At 38.3% G+C, this 24,780-nt stretch overlaps 1 protein-coding gene across 1 annotated transcript in view; it reads right to left on the bottom strand.

The window, feature by feature from the left end:
• The window catches only part of TTC39C (tetratricopeptide repeat domain 39C), a 75,873-nt gene that overhangs the window by 41,037 nt on the left and 10,056 nt on the right, over nucleotides 1-24,780 (bottom strand). The window contains exon 2 of the mRNA XM_087819003.1: nucleotides 653-701. Within this exon, the coding sequence (XP_087675129.1) occupies nucleotides 653-701 (49 nt within the window). The remainder of the gene's footprint in view (nucleotides 1-652; nucleotides 702-24,780) is intronic.

The following is a 24,780-nucleotide window of genomic DNA, read 5'->3' as shown; positions in this document are numbered from 1 at the left end:
AAAGTACACCCATTTGCTGACATCTTTCTAAATCTGGAATCTAAATGCGTCTTCTGTTTTACTTCTATTGGCCTCTACTCATGACTTTGTGTGTGCTGTTACAATTCCATGACGGTTTTTTAAAAAAATTATGTTTGAAAGTAGTTTATGTGACGTTTCTGAAAAATAAAAGCATCCAATTTTCTACACTGCCCAATTTACTTTCAAACCTACTTTGAAACCTACTCCATCATTTCCTAAATATTAAATTACATTTGAAAATGAGATAGTAACTGACAAACTTTGCTCGGCTAGTCTGTCTTCCAGTCCACATTTATTCAATAATTTTAGAGCACACCTTTATTATTCAAAGTCTGATTTTTTAAAAAAATTTAATGCAGTTTTAATTTTTGGCAAGATCATTCAATTACATTTTTATTTTAAATGAATTTTGGTTGGGAAAACTAGAATATTCTACAAGGTATAAGCATTTTATTTTTTAAATTAAGAGAGAAGGTATCTTATAGGTGTTGGTTAATAAGGCAACTTTACTCCAGTTTTAAACACTAAAAGAGCTTTCACAATAGTATATCTATATAGCCAGCAGTCACTAAAAAACATACATTATATATTCATTTCCTTCACACCAGTACCTCTCCCCATATCAACTTACCAGAAAACTGACAAAGCTGGCTCCAAAACTCATTAATGGGCTATGATTTCTGTTAAGAAAACAAAATAAAATTATTTTTATTGTAAACTTCTATGTTAAAAACATTTGCTATATAGGGATCATGACATAGTCCTAATAATCGGAGAGAAGTTAAGGTCTTCAAGCAGATTAAATTACCCTCAGAGAAAAGTTAAAGACACAAGGAGGTTTACAGGTCTGTCTGCCAAGATAGAATCTGCTTCTGCTTTTTCAGAGCCCGGCAAACAATAAAGTCAAATTATAAGAAAGGCTGCCTTAGTAAGCCAATCCAACATGTGCAAATACATGGCCAAATAAAGATGATTAATATTCATTTTTAAAGTGCAAAACATGTTCAAAACGTTATACATATAAAATAAGAGCAGATCAAAGGGTTTTGCCACGGGGCCAGACCACGCAAGTTTGCTTATCCCTTCCAAGGAACTTGAAGAATGCCTCCCTGGAGTCAGTCACTCCCACACTGTAATGCACAGTCATTATCCAATTTCACATGTAAGCCAAATATGAAACCAAATCAAACCATTACCGATTCAATGTAAAGAATATAGACTTTCTGCCTTAAATTCACAATTAGATCTCTAGAAATTGTACTAAAAGGGAAAACAAGTTATAATTGCCTTCTTATAGAAAAATAACTTTACCAATTTATTATGTAAATAATAATCGGTCATTATTTTTAAGAAGGCAATAACAATGCATTTAGTCAATCCCCTACTGGAAATTCAGTTTGTGTCCAAAGTGAGTGTTTGGGGGGGTCGGGGGGGAAAGACGGGAAGGAGCACACACACATTTATATGTATATACACATCTGTACAGACATATATATACCCAGTGCTCAGATGAACATCCTTCTACATATATCTGTGGAAGCAAGTCCAAATATATTCCTGGGATAAATTTCTAGAGGTAGCATTGCTGAGTCAAATCTTGGAGAGTGTGTGTGTGTGGGGGGGGGTGCACAGGGGAATGGGGATCAGAAACTCCATTTATTTGGAATGTTGACCTTATTTTACAAATTTTGTTCCATCTACTTGATGCCTACTCAAATTCTACAGTGAACAGTAGCGCGTTTACCCCATTTGATTGGATATCTAATGCTATAAGAAAAAAATTAGGTCAACTCACTTGTGCAGAATCTCCCGAGCACTCACAGCCATAACCTCGCTCAGCCAGCACCTCTAACATCACTCGGTGAAGTCTTCGCGCCCACACTCTGCACTGGAAGAGCTGTTGGCTTTCCCATTCCACAGCTCTACATGGACATGCCCCTGCAGGCGCCCACCCCGCTATATTATAACATTATTTGCCTATTAGTGTCACCTCCAGAATGCCATTTTTGCCTCACCCCCACTGTCATGCCTTACACATAGCAGGCATTCAACACACGGATCAGTGCAGGAATGAATGACATGGACTCTGCCCTTCAGACACAGACTCATCTCAGTCAAGTGCTGACTGGTATGGGCTTCCCCTTCCTGTCCCTTTCCTTGCTCACATGTTAACACTTTGAAGAACAAAGCTGAAGACCTGTATTATCTGTTATCAAAACTTAATTAAAATTAAGAATTTCCATTCCCTCATAAGATATTGAAAAAAGCAAATCACAGACTGGGGAAAAGATATTTGCAATAAACATCCAACAAAGTGCTCATCTCCAGAGTATGTGCAGAACTCCCATGACTCAGTAAAAACGTGACTGACAACCCAATTAAAAATAAAAGGGCATAAGTCTTGAATAGAGACTTCACTAAGAGGATAACTAAAAGTCAATAAGCATATTAGAAAGTGCTGGCTTCTGGCTGAGTAGATGAGTTGGTTAGGGCATCGTCTGGATATGCAAGGTTGCCCTGGTCAGGGGACACACAAAAATCAACCAATGAATGCATAAATAAGTGGAAGAACAAATGGATGTTTCTATCTCTCTCCTTTCCTTTCTCTCTAAAATCAATAAATAAAATTTAAAAAAGAAAGTGATGAAAAGCATTCATTATCAGGGAAATACAAATTAAAACCAAAATGAGACACCACTGTACTCTCATCAGATTGGCCATACTTATAACACCAAGTATCAGTGAGGATGTGGGTCGACTGGAACTCTCAGTAGTAGATGCTTAGCAGTATCTACTAAAGCTAAACATATGTCTACTCTATGATCCAGTACTTCATTCCTGAGTGTGTATACATATATACACAACAAAACTGAATTATGTCCCCAAAAGACAAGTATGGTATGTTAATCACAGTATTATTATAGTAGCCTCAGACCGGGAGCAATTCAAATGCCCATCAACAGTAGAATACATCGAATAACTATCATATTCATTTGATGGAATAATTCACAGCACTGAAAAAGAACCACTTCTAAATGAAAAACATGAATTAATCTCATGGACTTAATGCTGAGTGAAAGAAGCCAGACACGAAAGAGAATATACTGAATTATTTCATTTATTTGAAGTTTAAAACCACAGTCTTGATGACAGACGTCAGAACAGTGGTACCTTTGGGGGAACTGAGGAGTCCAAGGGAGGACGCTGGAAATATCTTATAACTTTATCACGATGTAGGTAGTTACATTGTGGTATTTACATAATTATATATTCTTCACTGTAAGTTTTTCCTTATGAAAAAGAGAAAAAGTTAAAGAGAAAAAATAATAAAATAAATGATCACTGATAGGTATTTAATTACATCAGTGAATTTCTATTAATTTTTTAAAGTATGGCAACAGTCTTATGGCTACATTTTAAGGAATCTTTTCCTAGGGGTGTGTATGAAAATATTTACAGATGAAATGATATGCTGACGGGTTTGTTTCAAAAATAATTTGAAGTAAGAATGTTAAAAGTGAGGAGAAATATAGACAAACAAGGTTGGACATCACTTGATAATTATTGAAGCTGGCTCACTGAAACATGGGAACTGATTAAATTACTTTATGTAGTTTGGAAGATGTAGGCTATTTTTCAAAATAAAAAGCTAAAAAACAAACATATAAAAAAGTTCCCCAAAAGATGTCTTTTAAAATCCTTTGATGAGAAGGTTCCTAATGGTCACTGCCATAATTTTCTTTTTAAACAGGAACCATCAGTAATGAAATGGCTCTAACTTTTTCTCTGTGTGTAATGACTCTCCCAAAGGTAGAAAAACTGTTGAGAATATTAAGAAGCAATTGATTGTCTATTTCTAAATTTATTCACATTGCCACGGAAATTTTAAAAACGTTTCTCCAGGATATTAAATATTGGACTGATGAAGGTATTGTTCCCTGAAATGCAGTGGAAGGAAATGTATACATTTGATTCTAAAAGAATATTTTTCCATTAAATAATTACTACAAGATAATCCCTAACTGAAAATGCTATTTCAAATGTAATTTTATCCCCCATAATAGCAAATAGTTAGAATTTATTAAGCCTTTCTCTGATTTTCCTGAAAATGTACTATATTTACATAATGTTGAGTTCTTACTAGAATTCTCCAAAATGACTTTTCTCCCCTTCAGCTGTGAGGAAGACTGGACTTACTGGAAAGGAAACCCAGGGCCCCTTAACCTCATCAGGCCCTGGCAGTCATCTTCATCTCTCACCGCCACCCTGAGATCCCAGCCTGAAGGCTGAAGGAATAATTGCGCGAATCCCACACATGCCAACGCTGCTCCTCGGGAGGCGGTGTCTTTCTTTCCTGTGACCCATCCTGTTTGAAAAACCACAGGCCCAAAGGACCGTGGGAGTTAATGTCATACAATCACCAACCCAGGCGTCACGGAACCCTCCCCTAGAGGCCACTGGCCTTGCCTTCAGAAACACAGCTTTGCTAACAGAGCAAGTGCTATCCTCTGCTCTGCCCAGTATCTCAAAAAATGGGCTATAAGGGGATAAAACTAGTTCAGTATTTCATTTTTTTTTCTAAAAGCAATAATGCCAATAGAAGAAAAAAGCTGAGGGCATGAAGCCACTCGCTGCAACATTATCCAGAATAGGTAAAACCTGAATTTTAAAAAACTGTCCACATAGAGGAAAAGCTTCACGTCATTGGGTTTAGCAATGATTTCTTTTATATGACACCAAAAGCAGCACAAGCAACAAAAGTAAAAATAAATAAATGGACATAAAAAACTTTGGCACATCAAAGGACACAATCAACAGTGAAAAGGCATTCCACAAAGCGAGAAAATGCTTGCAAATCAGATATCTGACAAGGGGTTGATATCCAGACTACATCAAGAACTACAACTCAACAACAAAAAACTCAATTAAAAAGTGGACAAAGGACATGAACAGACATTGCTCCAAAGAGAATGCACAAACAGCCAATAAGCACATGAAAAGATGTTCAGTGCCACTAGTCATTAGGGAAATGCAAATGAAAACCTCACACCCATTAGGATGGCTGCTACCAAAATAACACAAAACAAGTGTTGACAAGGATGTGGAGAAAAGGGACCCTTGCACACTCTTGGCAGGAATGTGAAATGGTGCAGCCGCTATGGAAAACAGTATGCCGGTTCCTCAAAAACTAGAAATAGAATTATAGTTGTTCCTTGGTATGCACAAGAGATTAGTTCCAGGACCCCGCGAAGGTACCCAAATCCAAGGATGCTCAAGTCCCTTACATAAAATGGTATAGTGTTTATATATAACCTACGCACATTCTCCCACATATTTTAAATCATCTCTAGATTACTCATAATGCCTAATACAAGTGCTATGTAAATAGTTGTTATACTGTATTTTTCAGAGAATAATGACAAGAAGAAAAGTCTGTACATGTTCAGTACAGATGCAACCATTATAGGCCCAACTACACAGCACATGTTAGCAACAACATAGCATTCCCTCCCCCCCAAATATTTCAATCTGCAGCTGGCTGAATCCACGGATGTGGAACTGTGGATAAGGAGGACTGACTGTACCACGTGATATGATGATTCCACTTATGGGTATATGCCGAAATAAATGAAATCAGGACTCAAGCAGATGCTTGTACATCCACATTCTAGCAGCATGATCCACAACAGCCCAAAGGCGGAGACAACCCACATGTCCATAGACTGATGACTAGATAAACAAACTGTGGTATATACAGGGGTGGGCAAAAGGAGGTTTAAAGTTTTTTGTATGGGAAGTACAATAATTAATTAATAAATAATAATACAAGAATAAACACTGTGTTTTGTGTAGTCACAACTGTAAACCTCCTTTTGCCCACCCCATACATACAGTGGAATATTATTCAGCCTTAAAAAGGAAGGAACTTCTGACATACGTTTTAACATGGATAAACCTTCAGGATGTTGTGCTAAGTGAAATAAGCCAGTCACAAAAGGAAAAAAACTAGGATTCCACTTATCTGATGCCTACAGAGCAGTTAAATTTAGGGAGACAGGAAGCAGAATGGTGGCTGCTAAAGGGCAGGGGTAATGAGTTGTTACTGTTTAAGGGGTATGGAGTTTTAGTTTTGCAAGATGTTAAGAGTTCTGGAGATTGGCCGCACAACAATGTGAACGTGCTTAACACTATCGAACTGTATTCTTAAGAATGGTTAATATGGCCCGGCCAGTGTGGCTCCGCAGTTGAGCATCGACCTGTGATCCAGATCATCGAGGCTGGATTCCCAGTCAGGGCACATACCCAGGTTTCGGGCTTGATCCCCAGCACGGGGCGTGCAGGAGGCAGCCGATCAATGACTCGCTCATCACTGGTGTTTCTGTCTCTCCCTCTCCCTTCCTCTTTCTGAAATCAATAAAAAATATATATATTTAAAAATAGTTAATATGGTAAACTTTAAAATTTAAATTAAAATTTTTTTTAAATGGAAAAATGTCTACAACAGGCTAAATGCCTCATAAATTCATCAGATGGAATATTATGACCTAGAAAAATGCCTGACCAAATTTAATGTAAAAGCAAATATTCTTTGTATACGCTGTTCCACTACATATGATCAATAAAAAAAAAAAAGTATTTGTCGTAAGAAGCAATAACATTAAAGGTGATGTGTTCAGTGACAAGTAATTGGGAAGATAAACAATCACGACTAAAACTGCACTAATCATTTCTGTCTCAATGTCACCAGAGACATTCTCCCTACATTTAGACACCTAATTTTAGAGAGAATAATGCATCATTTAAATCAATTTACTTGTTCTAAATACTCCTTGTGGTTTAGTTGTTGCTTTGATACAATTTCCCAACAGAATATATCATCCAGCCAACCAAACGGAATAATGGGGCAATTCAATAGCAAAACAGCCAAAGCTGGCTCCATGGAAGTGAATTATTCACTTAGTGCCAAGCTGAGGCCGTTAACACAAGGCTAATAAAGAAATTGCCCCAACAGAAGAGACACTTAGGTGAGGTTACTCCTCCAAACAGTCTTTGATTGTTTTTCAAAAACAAATGCAAATGAGTCCTGGCTGGATGGCTCAGTTGGTTGGAGTGTCATGTCTCAAACACCAAAAAGGATGCAGGTTCAATCCCCAGTCAGGGCGAGTATGGAAGAAAACTGATAGATGTTTCTCTCTCATGTTGATGCTCCCCCCGCACCACCACCTTCCCCTCTCTCTTCAAAAAAACAAAAGCAACAAAAATCCTCAGGTGACGATAAAAAACACACACACAAAAATAAATGCAAATAATTTGGGTATTACTTATATAACTAGTATATATAAGATTTTAAACACACCCTTTTCAAAGTAAAAAGAAAAAAGAAGGGCAGTAGGATATCAAATAGAACCAGTATCTTGCTATTTGAACTAGTTCTCTTTTTTTCATTTTTAATAGTGCAATCTTTTTTATGCCTAGCTGATTCCTCCCCACCCTGCTAAGAAAAATAAAAAGCTTTATAATAAAGAGTTTAATGAAAGCTGAGTTAAAAACAAGCCAAAGTCAGCACTAAACAGATAAAGCCTTGAAATGTTTAAATTTCACAGGACATGGAATGTAGCTTTCCCTGCACTTGTACTTGTGGTTCTGGATGGCTGGCTCACTGTGTTACCAATCGAGAGGTAATTTATTGCAGAAGGCTCAAATAAATCTTATGCTTTCCAAATATACTGAGCTTACTTTTTAACAGCACTCAGAAATGGGAAACTACTATGGTGAGCTACTTGGAGGCCTCAAACTTAACTTGAAGATCTTACAGCAATAATACAGACAATGTCCGGCCTGCCAGTGCCAAAGAGCATAAAAGTTCTTCCCACTCACCAACCAAAAAGACTGAAAGATTTATCTCTAGTCCAACTGTGAGCATAAGGGAGAAGAGAGATGTGTCAGCACCTTGGTTTTTCAGCATTCATTCAACAAACATTTGTAAAAGAGCATCTGCCACATGTAGGAAAGGATATTTCCTCCGAACTGCTATAGGAAAAACTCAAGCCCTAAGAAAAGTGACCCATCCCTCAGGTGGTAGCCAAAGAAAATAAAATGTGGGAAAGGTTCATGTAAAGGGTTTTTCTTGGCATGATTTATAATAGTTCTTAAGAATATTTTTCAAAAGGGAAAACCTAGTTATTCTGAAAGCATCTTAGTGAAAAAGTACAATTGCTTCCCTTATGTATTACATACAGTATCCCTAGAGATCTCATATATGACTGGACAACATTCCCTTTTGAAGCATGTTACTAATCAGGTTGTAATATAAAGTTCACCATCTGTGGTCTTTCTAGAACGTTAAATTACTTCCACAGGAATCCAGTAGATGTATCGCATTCACTAAGTATCATCCTCACCACAGGCCTGAGAGTCACCTACCTGGGTCCATTCACCCAACTGCTCCACATCTAATTCCACGATACATTTCTAATTTTAAAGTAGCTTCCCCCAGGGCACAGCTGACTTGAAGCCTGCTCAGTGAAGGGTTAAAGTGTGGGCCCTATGCAAGCCAAATGAGACTAGGAGAGTGACTAAGAAATCAGGCCCAACAAAAGCAATACAACTTACTATCAAAGTCAAAGAAATCACGGATGGTTTTCCAGGATGCTCCTTACCTCCATCAACAAAGTTATCTGAAAGACAACTATAAATTTTTTTTAAAAACCGGGATATTTAATTTTAAACTCATACACAAGCCATAACCAGACAATGTTCTGCAGTTTAAAAAAAAGTAAATGAAAAATGACCTCTTCTATACATGGTGCTCTAAGAAAAATTCCAATAAATCTAGTTTTGTTTCATTCACCCACTCAAAATATATTCACTGAACACAAAGTATACAGCAGGCACCATGCTACACACAGGATACAAAGATGAACAAGGACACTGTGGTCTTCAGGGAGCCTACACAGTCCAGTTTGGCTGCCAGAAAGAAACACTGCAACAATAATAAATGGTGATGAAAAGCGGGTAAATGGCTGGAATTTTACTCACAAAGTCATCCTCTAACATTGTATTTTATGGTATCTAAAAAAAGGCTACTTGCCAACTTTGGTTTCCTCTTCTCTAGCTTTCTTAAAAGACAATATATTAATAATTCTCCAATCACTCTCTATTGCATCTCTATATTTAAATTTTCTGCAGAGCCCTTACTATTTAATATTTATTTCATGTTTTTTAATAAATGGAAGCTCCCTGAGTGGGAACCCCATTTCTGCCAAGTGCCACAGCCCTGACCAGAGAGGACACGACCTGGCCACCAATACTTATCTGTTTAATAAACCAACCACCCATCTCCTACAAAATGCGCACTTCATGGTGTCTCATCTGAGGGACCTTCCTCCATAGGTTCAAAAAAATTACCAGATATAAGATCAGCAGCAACCTGAGCCCATAAAAACTGCTTTCATTAAGGAAAATAAATGTGCTTGTTTCCTTTATCAGAAGACAGCAGTGGAGAATTTCATAGAAAGGCTCTATTCTTACCTTTGAGACACAAGTCAAAGCATGATTGGGGAACTTTTCATCTAAAGGCCAGCATGTCTCTAAAAACGCTGATCATCACAGTCATTTAGTTTATGACTGACTTCGAGTGTTTGGAACTGATCCAGTCTTCTGCTCAAACTTGTGTTTGCATGCACCCACCCTTGAGATTGGGGCCTCGGGGGCACCCCCGGGCCTGGAGGGATGCCAGGCCCGGGAGCGGCAGCTCCTGTGTGTGCAGCAATGTTTGCTCTCGGCCGCTGGCATGTCTCCCCGTTTACTTAACCGCCTGTGATGTGGCCTTGCATCTTATCAGAAAACGGCCTTGGAGCCCGGCCAGGCGTGGCTCAGCGGTTGAGCGTCGGCCTAGGATCCAGGAGATCGGGGTTCGATTCTCGGTCAGGGCACATGCCCAGGTTTTGGGCTCGATCAATGACTCTCATCATTGATGTTTCTGTCTCTCTCTCTCCCTCTCCTTTCCTCTCTCTGAAATCAATAAAGATATATTTTTTAAAAAAAGAAAAAAAAGAAAACAACCTTGGAATCGACCACCAGGTGCCAAGAAGCCATCAAAGACTCTCAAGAGAAGCGGTAAAATCTACAAAAGATTCTGCTCAACAACAGAATAAAGTTTTCTTTTGGCAGATTAAAGATGTTGTGATGATATCTGGGAAAGCTACACTACAGACAAAAATAAACAGGTATCAAATAAACACGGCCCAATGAGCAAGATGGTGTTGTCCTTTCATACACTTTCATTATCTCTTTCTACTGGTCCTGTTTCCAGTGTAAGTCTGTTAAATTTTATAATCATCTGTTATGATTCCAAATAAGACCTGGAGGAGGTATTTCCTGCTTCGATAGTTTTATTAAAGTATCAAATAAAGCTACAGATACATAAGGGTTTGTTTGTTCAGTTTTACTGTTGTTTTAACACACATAGCCGTTCCTCTGTTCCTCTCCGTATACCATCTGCCTTCCTGCTACCAAAAAAACCCCCACAATAAAATAAAGAAGGGAAGGAGGGAGGGAAGGGAGAAAGGGAGGGACAAAGGGAGAGAGAGAAAAAAAGAAACACTAGACCCTAGTCCAAGGATGATAAGGAAGTCATAATTTTTGAGAAGAAAAAAGTGATATCAAATACATATTAAAGTTGAATAAGTTGCATAATATAAAATACTCACAATTTATGAAAAAACCTGAGCTTAAGAAAATACAAATCGGTGTCAGTGTATATCTTAAACTGTGGACTTCATTAAGCTACGGCTGAGCAGGGCAGTGTGAATGTCATGCTAAAGTTCTATATGATATAGAAGCTGGTATTTAGAGACAGCTAAATGTTTCAGCAACAAATATCCGTTATATTTTGTGAAGTAAAGTCAAAATAAATTATTTAAGAAAAAATAAAATACTTTCAAATGGAATTTTTTTCTGAAGAAGCTTGGTTGACATATTACTTTGTCCACATGCATTCAAATATACAACATAACATTTGCAGTGACTGATGGAAATGAAACTGGTGCAAACCTTTTGGAAAGTTCTATATCTATTTTTAAATCTATCCGGAGACTTAAAAATATTTCTAAGAATCTACCCTAAAAATATTAAATGAAGAAAAATATTTCTCCACAAAGATGTTCATTGTATTATACATAGTATCAAGAAATAATACTAGTATGTTGAAGAATAAAGACTGTTAGACAAATGACGATATATTCATCCAGCAAATTACTGTTTTACCTCCCAAATATGTAATAACTAAGGAAATGCTTACTCGTGTGTTTGACAAAGCATGGGCTCTAGAAAATGGCCCTGAGTTAAATATCTCAACTTGATCACAGACTGGCTGTGCAAACATGAGAAAGATATGCTAACTCAGAACGTGTTTTCATTTTGAGAATCTGATGCCATTATACCACCTTCTATGAATATAATAAGTAAACCAAAAATGTGTCTAAAATGCCTAGGTTGAACCTCGGTGCATAGTCATCATGCAATAAACCAGTTAACTGCCATGATATACGAAGTAACATGTGCAGTATAACAAACTATGTAAAAACAATCACAGACGCCCGGTCACGATGGCAGAGCAGGCAGGCGCTGTGCTCCCCTCCTCCCATGGCTACATCAAAATTACAACTACTGTAAGACCCAGTTATTCTACCTCTGGGTAGTTATCAGAAATTTAAAACACTAATTTGAAAAACATACATGCACCTCTATGTTCACTGCAGCATTATTTACAGTAGCCAAGACATGGAAGCAGTGCAAGTGTCCACTGATAGAGGAACTGGCAAAGATGCGGTGCATACATACAATGCAAGATGACTCAGCCACAAACAGAGTGAAACCATGCCGTTTCAACAACATGGATGGACCCAGAGGGTATTATGCTACATGAAATAAGTCAGACAGAGAAAGGCAAATACCATATGATTTCACTTATATGTGGAATCCAAAAAACAAAATAAACAAACAAAACAGAAGCAAACTCATAGAATCACAGAACATTTTGATAGCTGTGAGATGGAAGGGGGGGTTGGGGATGGGTGAAAAAGGTGAAGGAATTATGAAGTACAAATTACCAGTTATAAAAGCCGTCACAGGGTGTAAAATATAGCATAGGGAATACAGTCAATAATATTGTAATATTATATATGGGGTCAGATGGGTACTAGACTTATTGGGGTGATCACTTCATAAGGTATATAAATGTCTAATCACTATGCTGTACACCTGAAACTAACAATATTTTGTCAACTGTAATTAAAAGATAAAATAGTGAATCAAATTTTAAAAACATTCACAAAAGGAAATATCCTAAAATGTTATCTACGAGTAATGGGAGTAAAAAGTGATTTTTCTTTTATACTTTTTTTCCAAATTAGTAATAATTAAGCATTTGTGTTCTTCACAATCTGAAAAGTTTTTCATTTAAATCATCATAAAGCATAACTTTAAAATGTGCACATAAAAGTAATTTTAAATACCAATTTTTAATTAATATTCATCCATTTACTTATTCAAAATATCACAAATATCCGTTGAGTACCTATATGTGCCAAGCACTGTTACAGGCACTGAAATAAGAAACCTTCGTGTGAAGTTAATGTTCTAAATTGGAAAGACTGACAATGAACAAATACATATTTACTGCTAAATCAATTCTATAAACACTTCTAAAATGGTGCTCTTGGCATTTATTGGCCTTGCAGAAAACAAAACAAAACTTAACATATAAAAAATGTTTTAAGTTATAAAATTTTTTTTTTAAGGCACAAGACGACAGTGTGTTGGAGCAGTGCTTCTCACACTTTACTGCGGTTCAAATCCCTCCCTGTTAAATTAAAATGCAGGTTCTCCTTCAGGTGGCCGGGGTGAGGCCTGAGAGTCTACATTCTAACCAGCCTGTCAATGATGCTCACGCTGCTGGGCCCCAAAGCACACCTGGAGTAGCAAAGTCTTAGAGGAACTACTTAGAGGATTTTTGTTTCAAAAAAGTGGTAAGTGAATAAAGCTGGCAGGCAGTTTTGCTACCTAAAATACTCTATATTGTCATGTAAACCTTTTGGAAATGAAAACAAAAACATTGCTATTTTCCTTCCTGAAATAAAGAACTCTAGTGTTTATTAATGCCTGCTTCGTTGAATCCAATTTAAGCTCCCATTCCCCAAAGCATTTCTCAGTCTTTCCACATGATCACTAACATCTCATCCTCTCATAGGCCTTCGGGGCCAAGGGGTCTGTCTTGTCCTTTTTCTTCCCTGTCCCCTTCACACCAGCTTCCACCAGGGCCACACCTCAGGACTGGCCTCCCCCAGACCCCCATCCACACCAAACTGCCACAAAAGCAGCGTTCACCGGGGACACCTTCAGCACACCATCTGTCCTTGACCAGTTGCCTCCTTCCACTATGCATCAGAACTAACTACTGCCACTGCTGGGCGTTTAAGTTCCCCCAACAATCTGGCCCTTGCTGGCGTTATTTCTCATTTCTTCTTCCAAGTAGGCTCTGCTCCAGCTCCCAAATCTGCAAGCTCTTAACCACCCTGCACTGCTGATCTTTTCCTCTCAGCCTTTGCAAGTTGTCCCTCTCCAAGTAGCTTCTGATTCCACTTTTTTTTTTTAACATATACTGTTTCCATTTAATTTTCAAGCTATTTCTACAAATCATATTTTCTACTAGTCTTAGCTTGCTTCATAAATGTATACCTTTCATATGTGTATACTATATAACCCCAAGTAGACTCCAAATTTCTTGAGGACACAGACCATGCCTTAATACCCCCATATAATTTCACTCATTTTATCACTGACATGTACTACTCTGCAGACACTGCTCACAGGAATTCTTATGAGAGGCATGGTATCTGCTCAGAGAAGCTCCCACACACCTCAATACATGTTCAACGTGACTGGCTAAGCAGAAAATCCCCGAGACCCTAATGTCATTAGGCACACCAGTTATTTACACTGTACCACTATATAGAGTGTATTTATTCTGCTTTTATTAATCTTTTTACATATTAAAATTGAATTTACTATAGGATATGAGAGACAGAGAGAAATCTATAAGCCCGTATAAAGCTCCGGAAGAGAGATTTGCCAATATATAGTAACACTGATCCTTCAACCAAACAATCTCACATCTAGACATAGACCCTGATGTTTTGCATGCGTGTATGAGAAGTGTACAAAGATGCTCACTAAAGCACTGCTGGAGACCCTAAGGAAATGGAACTTGCCTAAACAGTTACTGGTAGAGTAATGAACAGGTACATCATCTATGTATATGATGAAACACTATGCTGATTTATATATATCAAATGGGTAAGCTTCAAAAATAAATTGGTGAAAAAAATGCAAACTGCAAAGGATATCCAATAGGTACATATAAAAACAGAAACCTATATGCTGCTTATAGAGAGAAACATGCAATAAAGGTGTAAATGTGGATGGAAAAGACACATACCAACTCTGAGGAGGGAAAGAGGGAAACTGGAATTGCACACAACACACAGGGGGACTTAACTGCATCTGTAATATTTCTTTAAAAAATCGGAAGTAAATATGGCAAGTGTTAATTCTGAGTATGAAGGACATCTATGCTTTTATAATACACTGTACTTTTTGTGTTTAAAATATTTATTAATTTTTAAAAAGTGACATCATACTCCCATTAAAATTATTAAAAGCTCCAGTCATTCCACTGGTAAACTAACTAAAGCAAACAGGGAAACAAATGCAAGGGAAGGGGTCACTAAGGCATTTCATGATTACTAGCTATTCCTAAACTAATGACATAGGCCAATACTCCACATCACACATCAGAGAACTTGTATCTCACATTTGCTTGGCCTCTTTTGAGCTGGCACATAGCTCTCCTGGGCCCTCTCCTGTGCTGATTACACACCACTGAGCCACTGGCGGGGTGCTGTCTCCATCGCCCAGCCCTCCACCAGAGCTCCATCAAACACAGGCTCTCTGCAAGGCAGAGCCAAGTGTTTTCAAAGGCCACCGGCATTCTCTTCCTGTGCTAGCTAATCCATGCTAATCCTGTCATCAAGGGAAAGTACCCAAGTTTCTGCTACAATGGACTACATGTGAGGCTGTTTTAGAAGCTACAATTAGCTGTGCTTTTAGCACTGCTAGAAAGTAGGTAGGCGCCTTTTGAAGCAATGATGATTTTAAATGATGTCATTAGGAATCTAAGAAGTCATAATTGATAAAATGGCATAAATCTGACTCTCAAAAGGAAATCCTTCTACTTCTCTCTCTAGTAATTCAACAATCCCTCAATCCCTCTCTTTTTTCTTAAACTCAATCCATTTCATTTCATTACTATATCTAATGAGAAATTCCATTAACACGAGTTTTATTTTAAACTGTCATTGCATAATGCTTCCTACAATCTTTATTTCCTCTTTGTAATTGCTCCAAGCATAATTAGGAATTTAGAGTGTAACTCAGAAAGATATGGTATACACACCCCCACAAAATACACACACAGTAGAGAAACTCAACCAATATGCACTCACCTACACCTCCACATTAACCAATATGAGAGGGAGAGAAATAGATGCCTTTCACCTACTGAACACTCAAGCCAGTGGGCTCTTCTGTGCTGAGAGTCCCTGGTAACTGTTCCCAAACATGTTTGTGTCTGTTGACTTTATTATTGCAATTATACAATACACTGTTTATTACATAGATGAAATAAGGGCACAAAGAAAGTATTATATAGATGAAAAACAATTAAATCCTTCAAAAAGATTGATAAATGTATATGACTTTAAAAGTTCCATTACGGACAATGAACATGAGATAACCGCAAAATACTTATAAAACCAAGGAGCTTCCACCCGGATTGCTTTACAAATTACTTCAGTCTCTGGCTCCATTTTAAAGACCCTGATACCGAAAATCCCAGGAATGCACGATAGGTGTAGTGTAGGCAAGAAAGCCAACTTGAAGATCCATCAGCAGACTCACAAAGAAAAAGACCTTGTTCCTACATTAAAAGTCAGAACAAATGTGTACCGCATGTTCTTTCATTTTTACAATCCCAAATTAAGTGATGACTAGTGGTCTAATAGAGCCATTACGAGCCCTCCAACATAATCAGCCAGCTACTTTTAGTCCCTTTTAAACATTCAATACCATGTACATTTCTATCCCAAGAGAGTTAAAACAAGAGGGTGTAACATTCCCCATTGATGACAAATCAGTAAAGTTGTTACATCACTTAATCCTCTGAATGTATTCCTCTTCCTGTAGTTCTCTGCATGACAGTGCCATCCGGCCAGTGACCCAGATCATCCTCAATTCCTCCCCCAACAACCAAACAATAAATCAAAACCAAACAGTCCTGGTTTTTCTACCTCTTAAAAACCTTCTCATGTATGGCCCCTGCCCTGGCAGCGTCCACATGGGCTACAGCGGCTGCCTAACTTGTTTTCTGACCTCCGGATTTACTGTATACATTGCCTCCAGAATCAGCTTTCTAAAACAGAAATCTTACTCCACTCCTCTGCTCAAAACCTGCCAACGGCTCCCTATTGCCCAAGGGGCAAAGCTGAAAATCCCTGGTTTTGTGTAGAACATGATCCGCCTACTTGACCAGCTTCAACCTCCATCACTGCTTTCAATACCTTCTCTATGTACAGCCAGGGAGCACCCTGCCCCTGAACACAACCCAGGCCAGTGATAAGCTGTCCCTCCACCCCGAGGGCTCCGGGCTACTTCCTTACTCAGCCTCAAGGCACCCCTGACGCTCCCCTAATTCCAGGGCCCTAGATTCAAATCCTGATTCTACCCAGTGAATGGGCTTGAAAAACAACTGAACTATTCTGAGCCTCAGTTTCCTCATCTGAAAAATAGGGGGAAACGGTAGTATCTACTTCACAGGGTCATATAGGGGACTGAAGGAGAAGACAGCAAATGTCTGGCACACTGTTAAGTCCTCAAAAAGTTTGGTGTCCCTGTTGCTATGGCCTGAATTTTCTTCCCCCATATTCACACGTTGAAGTCTTAACCCTCGGATGTGATTTTATTTGAAAACAGCGCTTTTAGGAGATAATTACAATTAAACGAGGTCATGAGGGTGGAGTCCTATTCTGATAGTACTGGTGGCTTTATAATAAGGGTGGCTTGTATGTGGCCATGCAAGGACATGAGAAGGTGGCCATCTACAAGCCAGCAAGGGAGCCCTGACCAGAACATGACCATGTGGCACCCTGATCTCAGCATTCCAGGGTCTGAACTGTGAGAAATTAAGTTTCTATTGTTTAAGCCACCCAGTCTATGGTATTTTGTTATGGCAGCCTGAGCAGACTAATACACCTGTTCTTGTTTCTACTCTCATGTGACTCCACTTAAATTAGATGCTGTGTGGATCTTCCTCACCAGACTGGTACCTCTTTCAGGACAGAGAACGGTGTGTTCACCTTTGCATCCTCTCAGCACCTACCGTGGTAATTTGAACACTTAATAAATGTTTGATTTATTAAGTAAAATAATGAAGATTTTATTTTAAGCAAACATTGCCCTTCTATAGAACTTGGTGTTGAATTATAAGAGCTAAATGTCATCACTAAACATGTACTTGACTATTCAGAGAACATGGATGTATAGTATGGTGTCACTTTTTCTCTTGTATTTTTTACTGACCCCAACCTGCAGGGAAGTCTCAATATGTAGCTGAAAGAATGAAAAGAAGTAAAATGTCTTTTCCCTTGACTTGACCTACGGTGCCTGCCTTCCACAGCCACATATCAATACAAAATGCCACAGTCCCTTTATGATCTCCACAACGCACTGAGTTCACAAGAGCAGCCTTGCCACCAGCTACACTTACTATCATCATACACCTGTACTGAGTTTTGTATGGCAAAAGGGCTCATACCCAGTTTCTAAGTGCGAAGTGGATGACACCAAAGTGTTACAATAAACAACAAATACTATACTACACAGGATGTCTACTATATGCAAGACTTTAAACAAGTGAGGGACATCAAGTCATAATCTTATGTGACCCTCCTAGTGAGACAGTTTATCTGAGACTCTGCAATACTACTTTCCAGTACCCCAGATACATCTATCACAAGGGATCCACACATTTGAATGACAGGGAATGCATGGCACAAACAGTGAGCGGGATGCCAGTAAAACACATTTGAAAGAAAGGACCATTCATGCATCATTTACTAACTGAGCATCTACTTCATACTAGGCATTAGGCTAGGTGCTGGGGATACAACAGTAAGCAAATCAGACAATGTTCTTTACTCGCAAAGAGCAGAATTTAGTGGGGGGCAGGGGAGGGAGTATTATGTTAGGGAATAAATGCAGGCAGTGCTTGCTTTACATGGTAGTGCAGAATATCGAAAAGAACCATGTAAGCTGAAACCACGCAAAGTGATGTTAATAATAAATGGGAAAAATTACAATTGTCCTATGATCTTTAAATTTATTTATCAAAGCATTAAATCCCCTGTGAACATAATACTCAATAGTGAAAGACGGAAAGCTTTTCCTCTAAGATCAGGAACAAGACAAGGGTGCCTACTCTCACCACTTCTATTTAACATAGTACTGGAAGGCATCCAAAATAGAAAAGAAAGAAGTAAAAATATCTTTATTCACAAATGGCATGATCTTATATGTAGAAAATCCTAAAAATACCACCAAAAATTTTAGAAGTAATATATTCAGCAAAGTTGCAACATATAAAATTAATACATAAAAACCGATTACACATCTACGTACTAACAATGAACAATCTGAAAAGGAAATTAATAAAATAATTCAATTTACAAAGCATCAGAAAGAATAAAATACTTAAACTTAACCAAGGAGGCAAAAACATGTAATATATCAAAAACTACAGATCGATGCTGAAAGAAATTAAAGAAAACACCAATTAATGGAAAGGCATCCTATGTTCGTGGATTGGAATACTTAATAATGTTAAGATGTCGATATTACCCGAAGTCATGTACAGATTCAATGCAATCTCTATCAAAACTCCAACTTTTTTTGAACAGAAAAATCCATCTTAAAATTCACATGGAATCTCAATATGCCCCCAAATAACTAATCTTGAAAAGAGGAACAAAGTTGGAGGTTTCATACTTCCTGATTTCAAACCTTACTACAAAGTTATAGTAATTAAAACAGGGTGGTACTGGCACAATGCACTGGGATGGAATAGAATGGAATGGAACGGAACAGAGGACCAAGAAATAACCCTCTGCATATACGGTCAAAGGGTCTTCAACAAGGATGTAAAGGCTATTCAATCATCAAAAGACAGTCTTTTCAACAAATGGTGGTGGAAAAAACTGGATAGCCGCATGCAAAAGAATGAACTTGAACACTTACCTACACCATATACAAAAATTAACTCAAAATGGGTCAAGGACCTAAGCATAAGAACTCAACTCTAAAACTCTTAGAAGAAAACACAGGGAGAAAGCTTCATGTCATTAAATTTGGCAATGATTTCTTGGATATGACATCAAGAGCATATGGGAAAAAAATGTAGATAAATTGTACTATATTAAAATTAAAAACTTTTCTGGCCCAGCCAGGCGTGGTTCAGAGGTTGAGCATTGACCTAGGATCCAGGCGACTGGGGTTCGATTCCCGGTCAGGGCACATGCCCGGGTTGTGGGCTCAATCCCCAGTTGGGGGTGTGCAGGAGGCAGCCGATCAATGACTCTCTCATCACTGATGTTTCTCTCTCTCCCCCCCTTTCCCTTCCTCTCTGAAATCAATAAAGATATATTTTTTTTAAAAAGATGCTCAACGCTAATCATTAGAGAAACACAAATCAAAGCTACAAAGAACTACCACTTCATACCTTTTAAGATAGTTATTACCAAAAAAAAAGGGGTGGGGGGGAGATGAGTGTTGGTGAGAATGTGGAAAAACTGGAAACCTTGTGCACTGTTGGTGGGAATGTAAAATGGAGGCTCCACAAAAATTAGAAATATAATTATCGTATGATTCAGCAATTCTACTTCGGGGTATATATCCAAAAAAACAAATTAGGAACTCAGATGTTTGTGTACCTATATTCTAGCAATATTATTCAAAATAATCAAAAGGCTGAAGCAACCCAAATGTCCATCAACAGATGAGTGGATAAACAAAATGTGGTGTATATATATACAATGGACTACTATGTACAAAGAAGGAAATTCTAACACAGGCACCAACACAGATGAACCTTAAAGCCATTATGCTAAGTGAAATGAGCAATCACAAAAGGACAAATAATACTGTATGATTCCACTTATATGAGGTAGTCAAATTCAGGGAGACAAGAAGTGGAATGATGGTTGCCAGGGTCTGCAGAGGAGGGAGCAGGGGAGTCAGTGTTTAACAAGTACAAGTCTCAGTTTGGAAGAAGAAAAAAGTTCTGGAGATGGATGGTGGTGACAGTGGCACAACAATGTAATTGTACTTAATGCCACTTAGCTGTACACATAAATGGGTAACATGCCCTGGCCAGCTGGCTCAGTTGGTGGGAGGTAACCAATCAATGTTTCTCTCTCTCCCCCCCCTTTCCCCTCTCTCTAAAACTCAATAAAAAATATCCTCAGGTGAGGATTAAAAATATTAAAATGGTTAAAATGTTATTATGCAATTAAAAAATAATTTAAAAACATTAAAAACTTACTGTCACTTATAAATAGATGAAGAAATTAAAAACTAGTAAAACTAATATTTAGTAGGCTGTAATTTAAAACACTGGAAACATTAACATTAAAGTACTTTAGTTCTGGAGCATTTTCTGAAACCATTGAGACTTTGCTTCCCAGCAACTGTCCACAGTTAAGCTCAAATACTCATACAAATTCTTTAAAACTATAATATAAAAGTACTTCTTTGTTAAAAACAAAAAAAAACTTATCAAGAATATTTGAACAGTGCTTGCCTTCTAGTCACATAATTTAACGCAGAGCGAGCATTTTTGCTATGACTTGGTGAATTGTCATACTTCTTGCGAAGTTTGGATCAGCTGCCAACATTTTAGCCTCGGTGCTTTCACTGCTGTGAAATATCTGAGAGTTTTTTGCCTGCATCACCAACTCTAGGACATATCCATCTTTTTTCTTACACCAACCTTCCTTTGTGTAAATAAGCTCATCTTCACTGGGCACCAGTGACTGCACATGTAACTCTCATATGGTGGCAGGGACAACATTCCCAGGTCAGCTATTCCTTCTATAACTCCATTTATGTTTGATTCAAATATCACTTCTAGCACTGTCCCTCTTTCTCTGCTGCACTTTCATCTTCTCTGGCCAATTCCCTTTTTCAATGATCCGTGTTTGTAAAATGTCACGTAGGTCTCTCACTATGTACGACACAACACAAGAACACACTCTGCAGTCTGTGTGGGAAATGAATAAAATGTGCAGTGAGCAATCACAAGCAGGCTCTGAAAGAAGTGATGTGATCCGTCGCTGCCCATGATGCGCATCTGTTACACCCCTGGTGACGTGTGGGCTGAGGGCTAGCAGCTTGTGCCTACAGTTACTCAGTTCATACGCAGGGGCAACTGACATTTGAACCATGTTATTGGGGGACTGGCTATTTAAACTCTGGTAACTGAAATCCACGCATATTAGAACCAATCAAAGCAAGTTGCTATCTGTGTACAATTTACAAACTGAGGTAAGCAGCCCAGAGGAAAGGAATATAATTAAGAGAATCTTCAAGAATCTGAAAGAGGACCATGGTGGCTAGAGGTCAAAAAGTAAGAGAAGAGCAACAGCAACGCGAGATAAGGCTCCTGAGTGACACAACTGGCCAAAGTGTTGAGATTTTAAATGAAGGCTAGTATAGATTCTAAAGCTTATTTAAAACCAAAATCACTGTCAATTTAAAGCTATTTTACTTTTCCATTTTTATGTAGACTACCGACCATATGAAAAGAGAAGCTATGAACCTATTTTATAGCATGAGTTTACTTGGCTTTGTATGGCCCCAGCCTAGAAGAAACACAATGGAGCATTGGAAAAAGACCAGATGTGCTGGAGAAGATCAGGCTAAACAAGTGAGGTGCAATATTGCTGGATGACACCAAATAGTGAAACAACAGGGTTCTCTGGGAGGAAGACGGCTGGTGCCATACACTCCACTCAGAACCTTTGTTAAATTGGGTTCGGTAAGCCTCCCTTTTTTCTTGTGCAAAGTGATAATAAATTTAATACTTACCCTCAGGGCTGCAGAGCGAAATGGGATTAAGGATAAAATGCACAGGACACAGTGTGCATTAAGAGTAAGCACTGATTACCCACTTGGTTACCACTCATGGTGGTTCTTTGCCTGTGTGGCAATGCAAGCAAGACCAAGACTGTTGTGTAATTACAAGACTGTAATACTTCTACCTTTATTCTGAATCCTCTCTAGCCTTGCTAATTCATATTCATTTATTGCCAAGGCCTGATTCTCATTTAGAGCTTCTGATACATTCCAAAAGAAACCTCTTCAAGCTAAGTAAAGTCATTTTGTAACAGTTTTCCTAATTCTGTTATTAATGTGTACTGAGTATCTCCCTAACACATCAGCATTAGTTCCTTCTCTGTCTTAAGTCATACAAATAGATAATCAACTGTATCATCTCCATTATATGCCAACAGCAGATGGAGCCAGCACTGACAAGCAACTTAACAAAGAGATTGTCCAAACCACATTTTATTGACTACCTAAAAAGCCTTTCCAACCAATCCTTCAACAAGGGTTATTTTAAAAGTAACAAAGTGGATCACATGTTTTCATTATTTTCTCAAGTTATAATAGGGTCCCTTTATTATGTGCGGCAAGAACCCACAAATTGCATGAATACTTTGAGTAAAAATGTTCAGCTGTTTATACAAGCAATTCAAACACTGAAAATCATTTAGAAATTTTAAGACTTCTCTATTACTCAGTTAAAAGGCATCTCAAAGTGAAACTAGAGACCTAGTCTTTGTAGTAAAATTTTACTCTGAACGTCACACAGAAGTGTCTCTCTTACCAAGGCACCTGAATTTTCCTTGTTTTTAGTAGAACATAGGTCAAGAAAATTTCATGTGTTTAGTTTACTTCATTACTTCATTAGTCATAAGTTCCTTCACTACAAATTTAGACTTGAACAGAATTAGCTGAGGTTTTGTTTTACTGAGATAAAACTCAATATTCTCTTATCAAGAAAAAGTTCACTATTTCAAGGTAGCCTCAACTACTATCTCTTATAAACCAAGCCCAGAACAGAGGTGCCACACAAGGACTACAGACAAAAGTCCAAACCATTTTCTCACTTCTTGCCATTTTCTCCAGAACAAGACTCTCTGCCACAGCAGGTCCGGACACTTGTCTAAATTACTTTAGAAAGCCATTTTAACCTGTCCCATGGTCAGTCCCCCATCTTTTTTCTGTTTTATTTCAGAGGCATAATTTCTAGCTCAAATTGTAATTTTGATAATTCAAAGTAATGAGTGTCTCATCAATCATTAATACAGAAATAACCAAAAAACATTCGGATCCACATGCTGGATAGCTGAAATAAATGGCATTCCAGGTAAAAACAAAACTCTTTTCTGAGCAATTAAAGTGATGCAAAGCTTGCTATAATGTGAGAAGCCCAATTACTCTAACAACTGCAGACGTACAAGAGAGGCACAAATCAGACAGGAATGCAGCTGATGAATTCAATATGCTTCTTTATTTTAGACCTGAACAAAGAGGGTGAGCATGTTTTACAAGACACAAAGGTATCATGTTTTCTTGCTCCAGAGACTGATTGACAATACATAACCTGAGATTTTGCAATTCGCTGTTCAAAATGAGGGGGGAAAGCACTTGAAGCCTTGACAATGACTCATTATACCAGGAACCATCCTAAGGAGGCCACACAGCAGGCATTTTAGTTTAATGCAAATGCTTCTCAAAACCCAAATCTCCATGGCTTAGCAAATTCAACTTGGATTCAGATACAAAAATGTCATCTTCCCTCATTTTCTGTCCTGTTAGAGAGCACTGAAAATTTTACTTGTGACAGAGATAAAAATATTTAAAAATCTGTTAGTTTCGTGATGGAACTTAAAGATGAATAATTTACATGAAGTAAAATTAAAGGAGGGCTGCTGCAGAGATGAGGCAAGAAAGTGCAGTCCCAGAGCAACAGGATCTATCTAGGTGGTGAGAACACCAGACTGAGAAGACAGCAAACAATACTGATTAACCAGAGGAACTCAGAGACATCATGCTCAGACCATGTTTTCCTAGAAAAGCCCCATCTGGCAAGGGATAGGGTATGCAATGAAGCGCGTAAGAGCAGGTGGGCTAACATGTGTCATGGGATGCAGCTGATGCCACGGTTGAGGGTGGGACCAGGGGGAGCTCTGTGTATCTGCATGGAGGCACCCTACCAGAGATTAGAGTGAGTGTGAGTGAGTGAGAGTGAGTGTGTGTGTGTGTGTGTGTGTGTGTGTGTGTGTGGTGTTTCCAACTAGCTGCTTCTATGCACAATAGAACAGAAAATCATCATGAATCATTCTGCCCTATTTTCTTCCATTCTAGAAGAATCACTTTCGTGGTCCCCTTGGCTACATAACTTTGGGGCAACTGTGTTCTTATTCCCGAGGATTTAGCTCCTTGTGTGTGTCTGAGTAACCTGCTTAGCAAAAAAGCTTGCTCACTTCGTGGGAAGACTGTGGACCAGTTTACACCCTGAGA

Source organism: Miniopterus natalensis, chromosome 7 (genome assembly GCF_054644295.1).
Source record: "Miniopterus natalensis isolate mMinNat1 chromosome 7, mMinNat1.hap1, whole genome shotgun sequence".
Classification (NCBI taxonomy): Eukaryota; Metazoa; Chordata; class Mammalia; order Chiroptera; family Miniopteridae; genus Miniopterus; species Miniopterus natalensis.
Note: the sequence above shows the minus strand (reverse complement) of the source record. Positions and strands in the feature narration are given on the sequence as shown.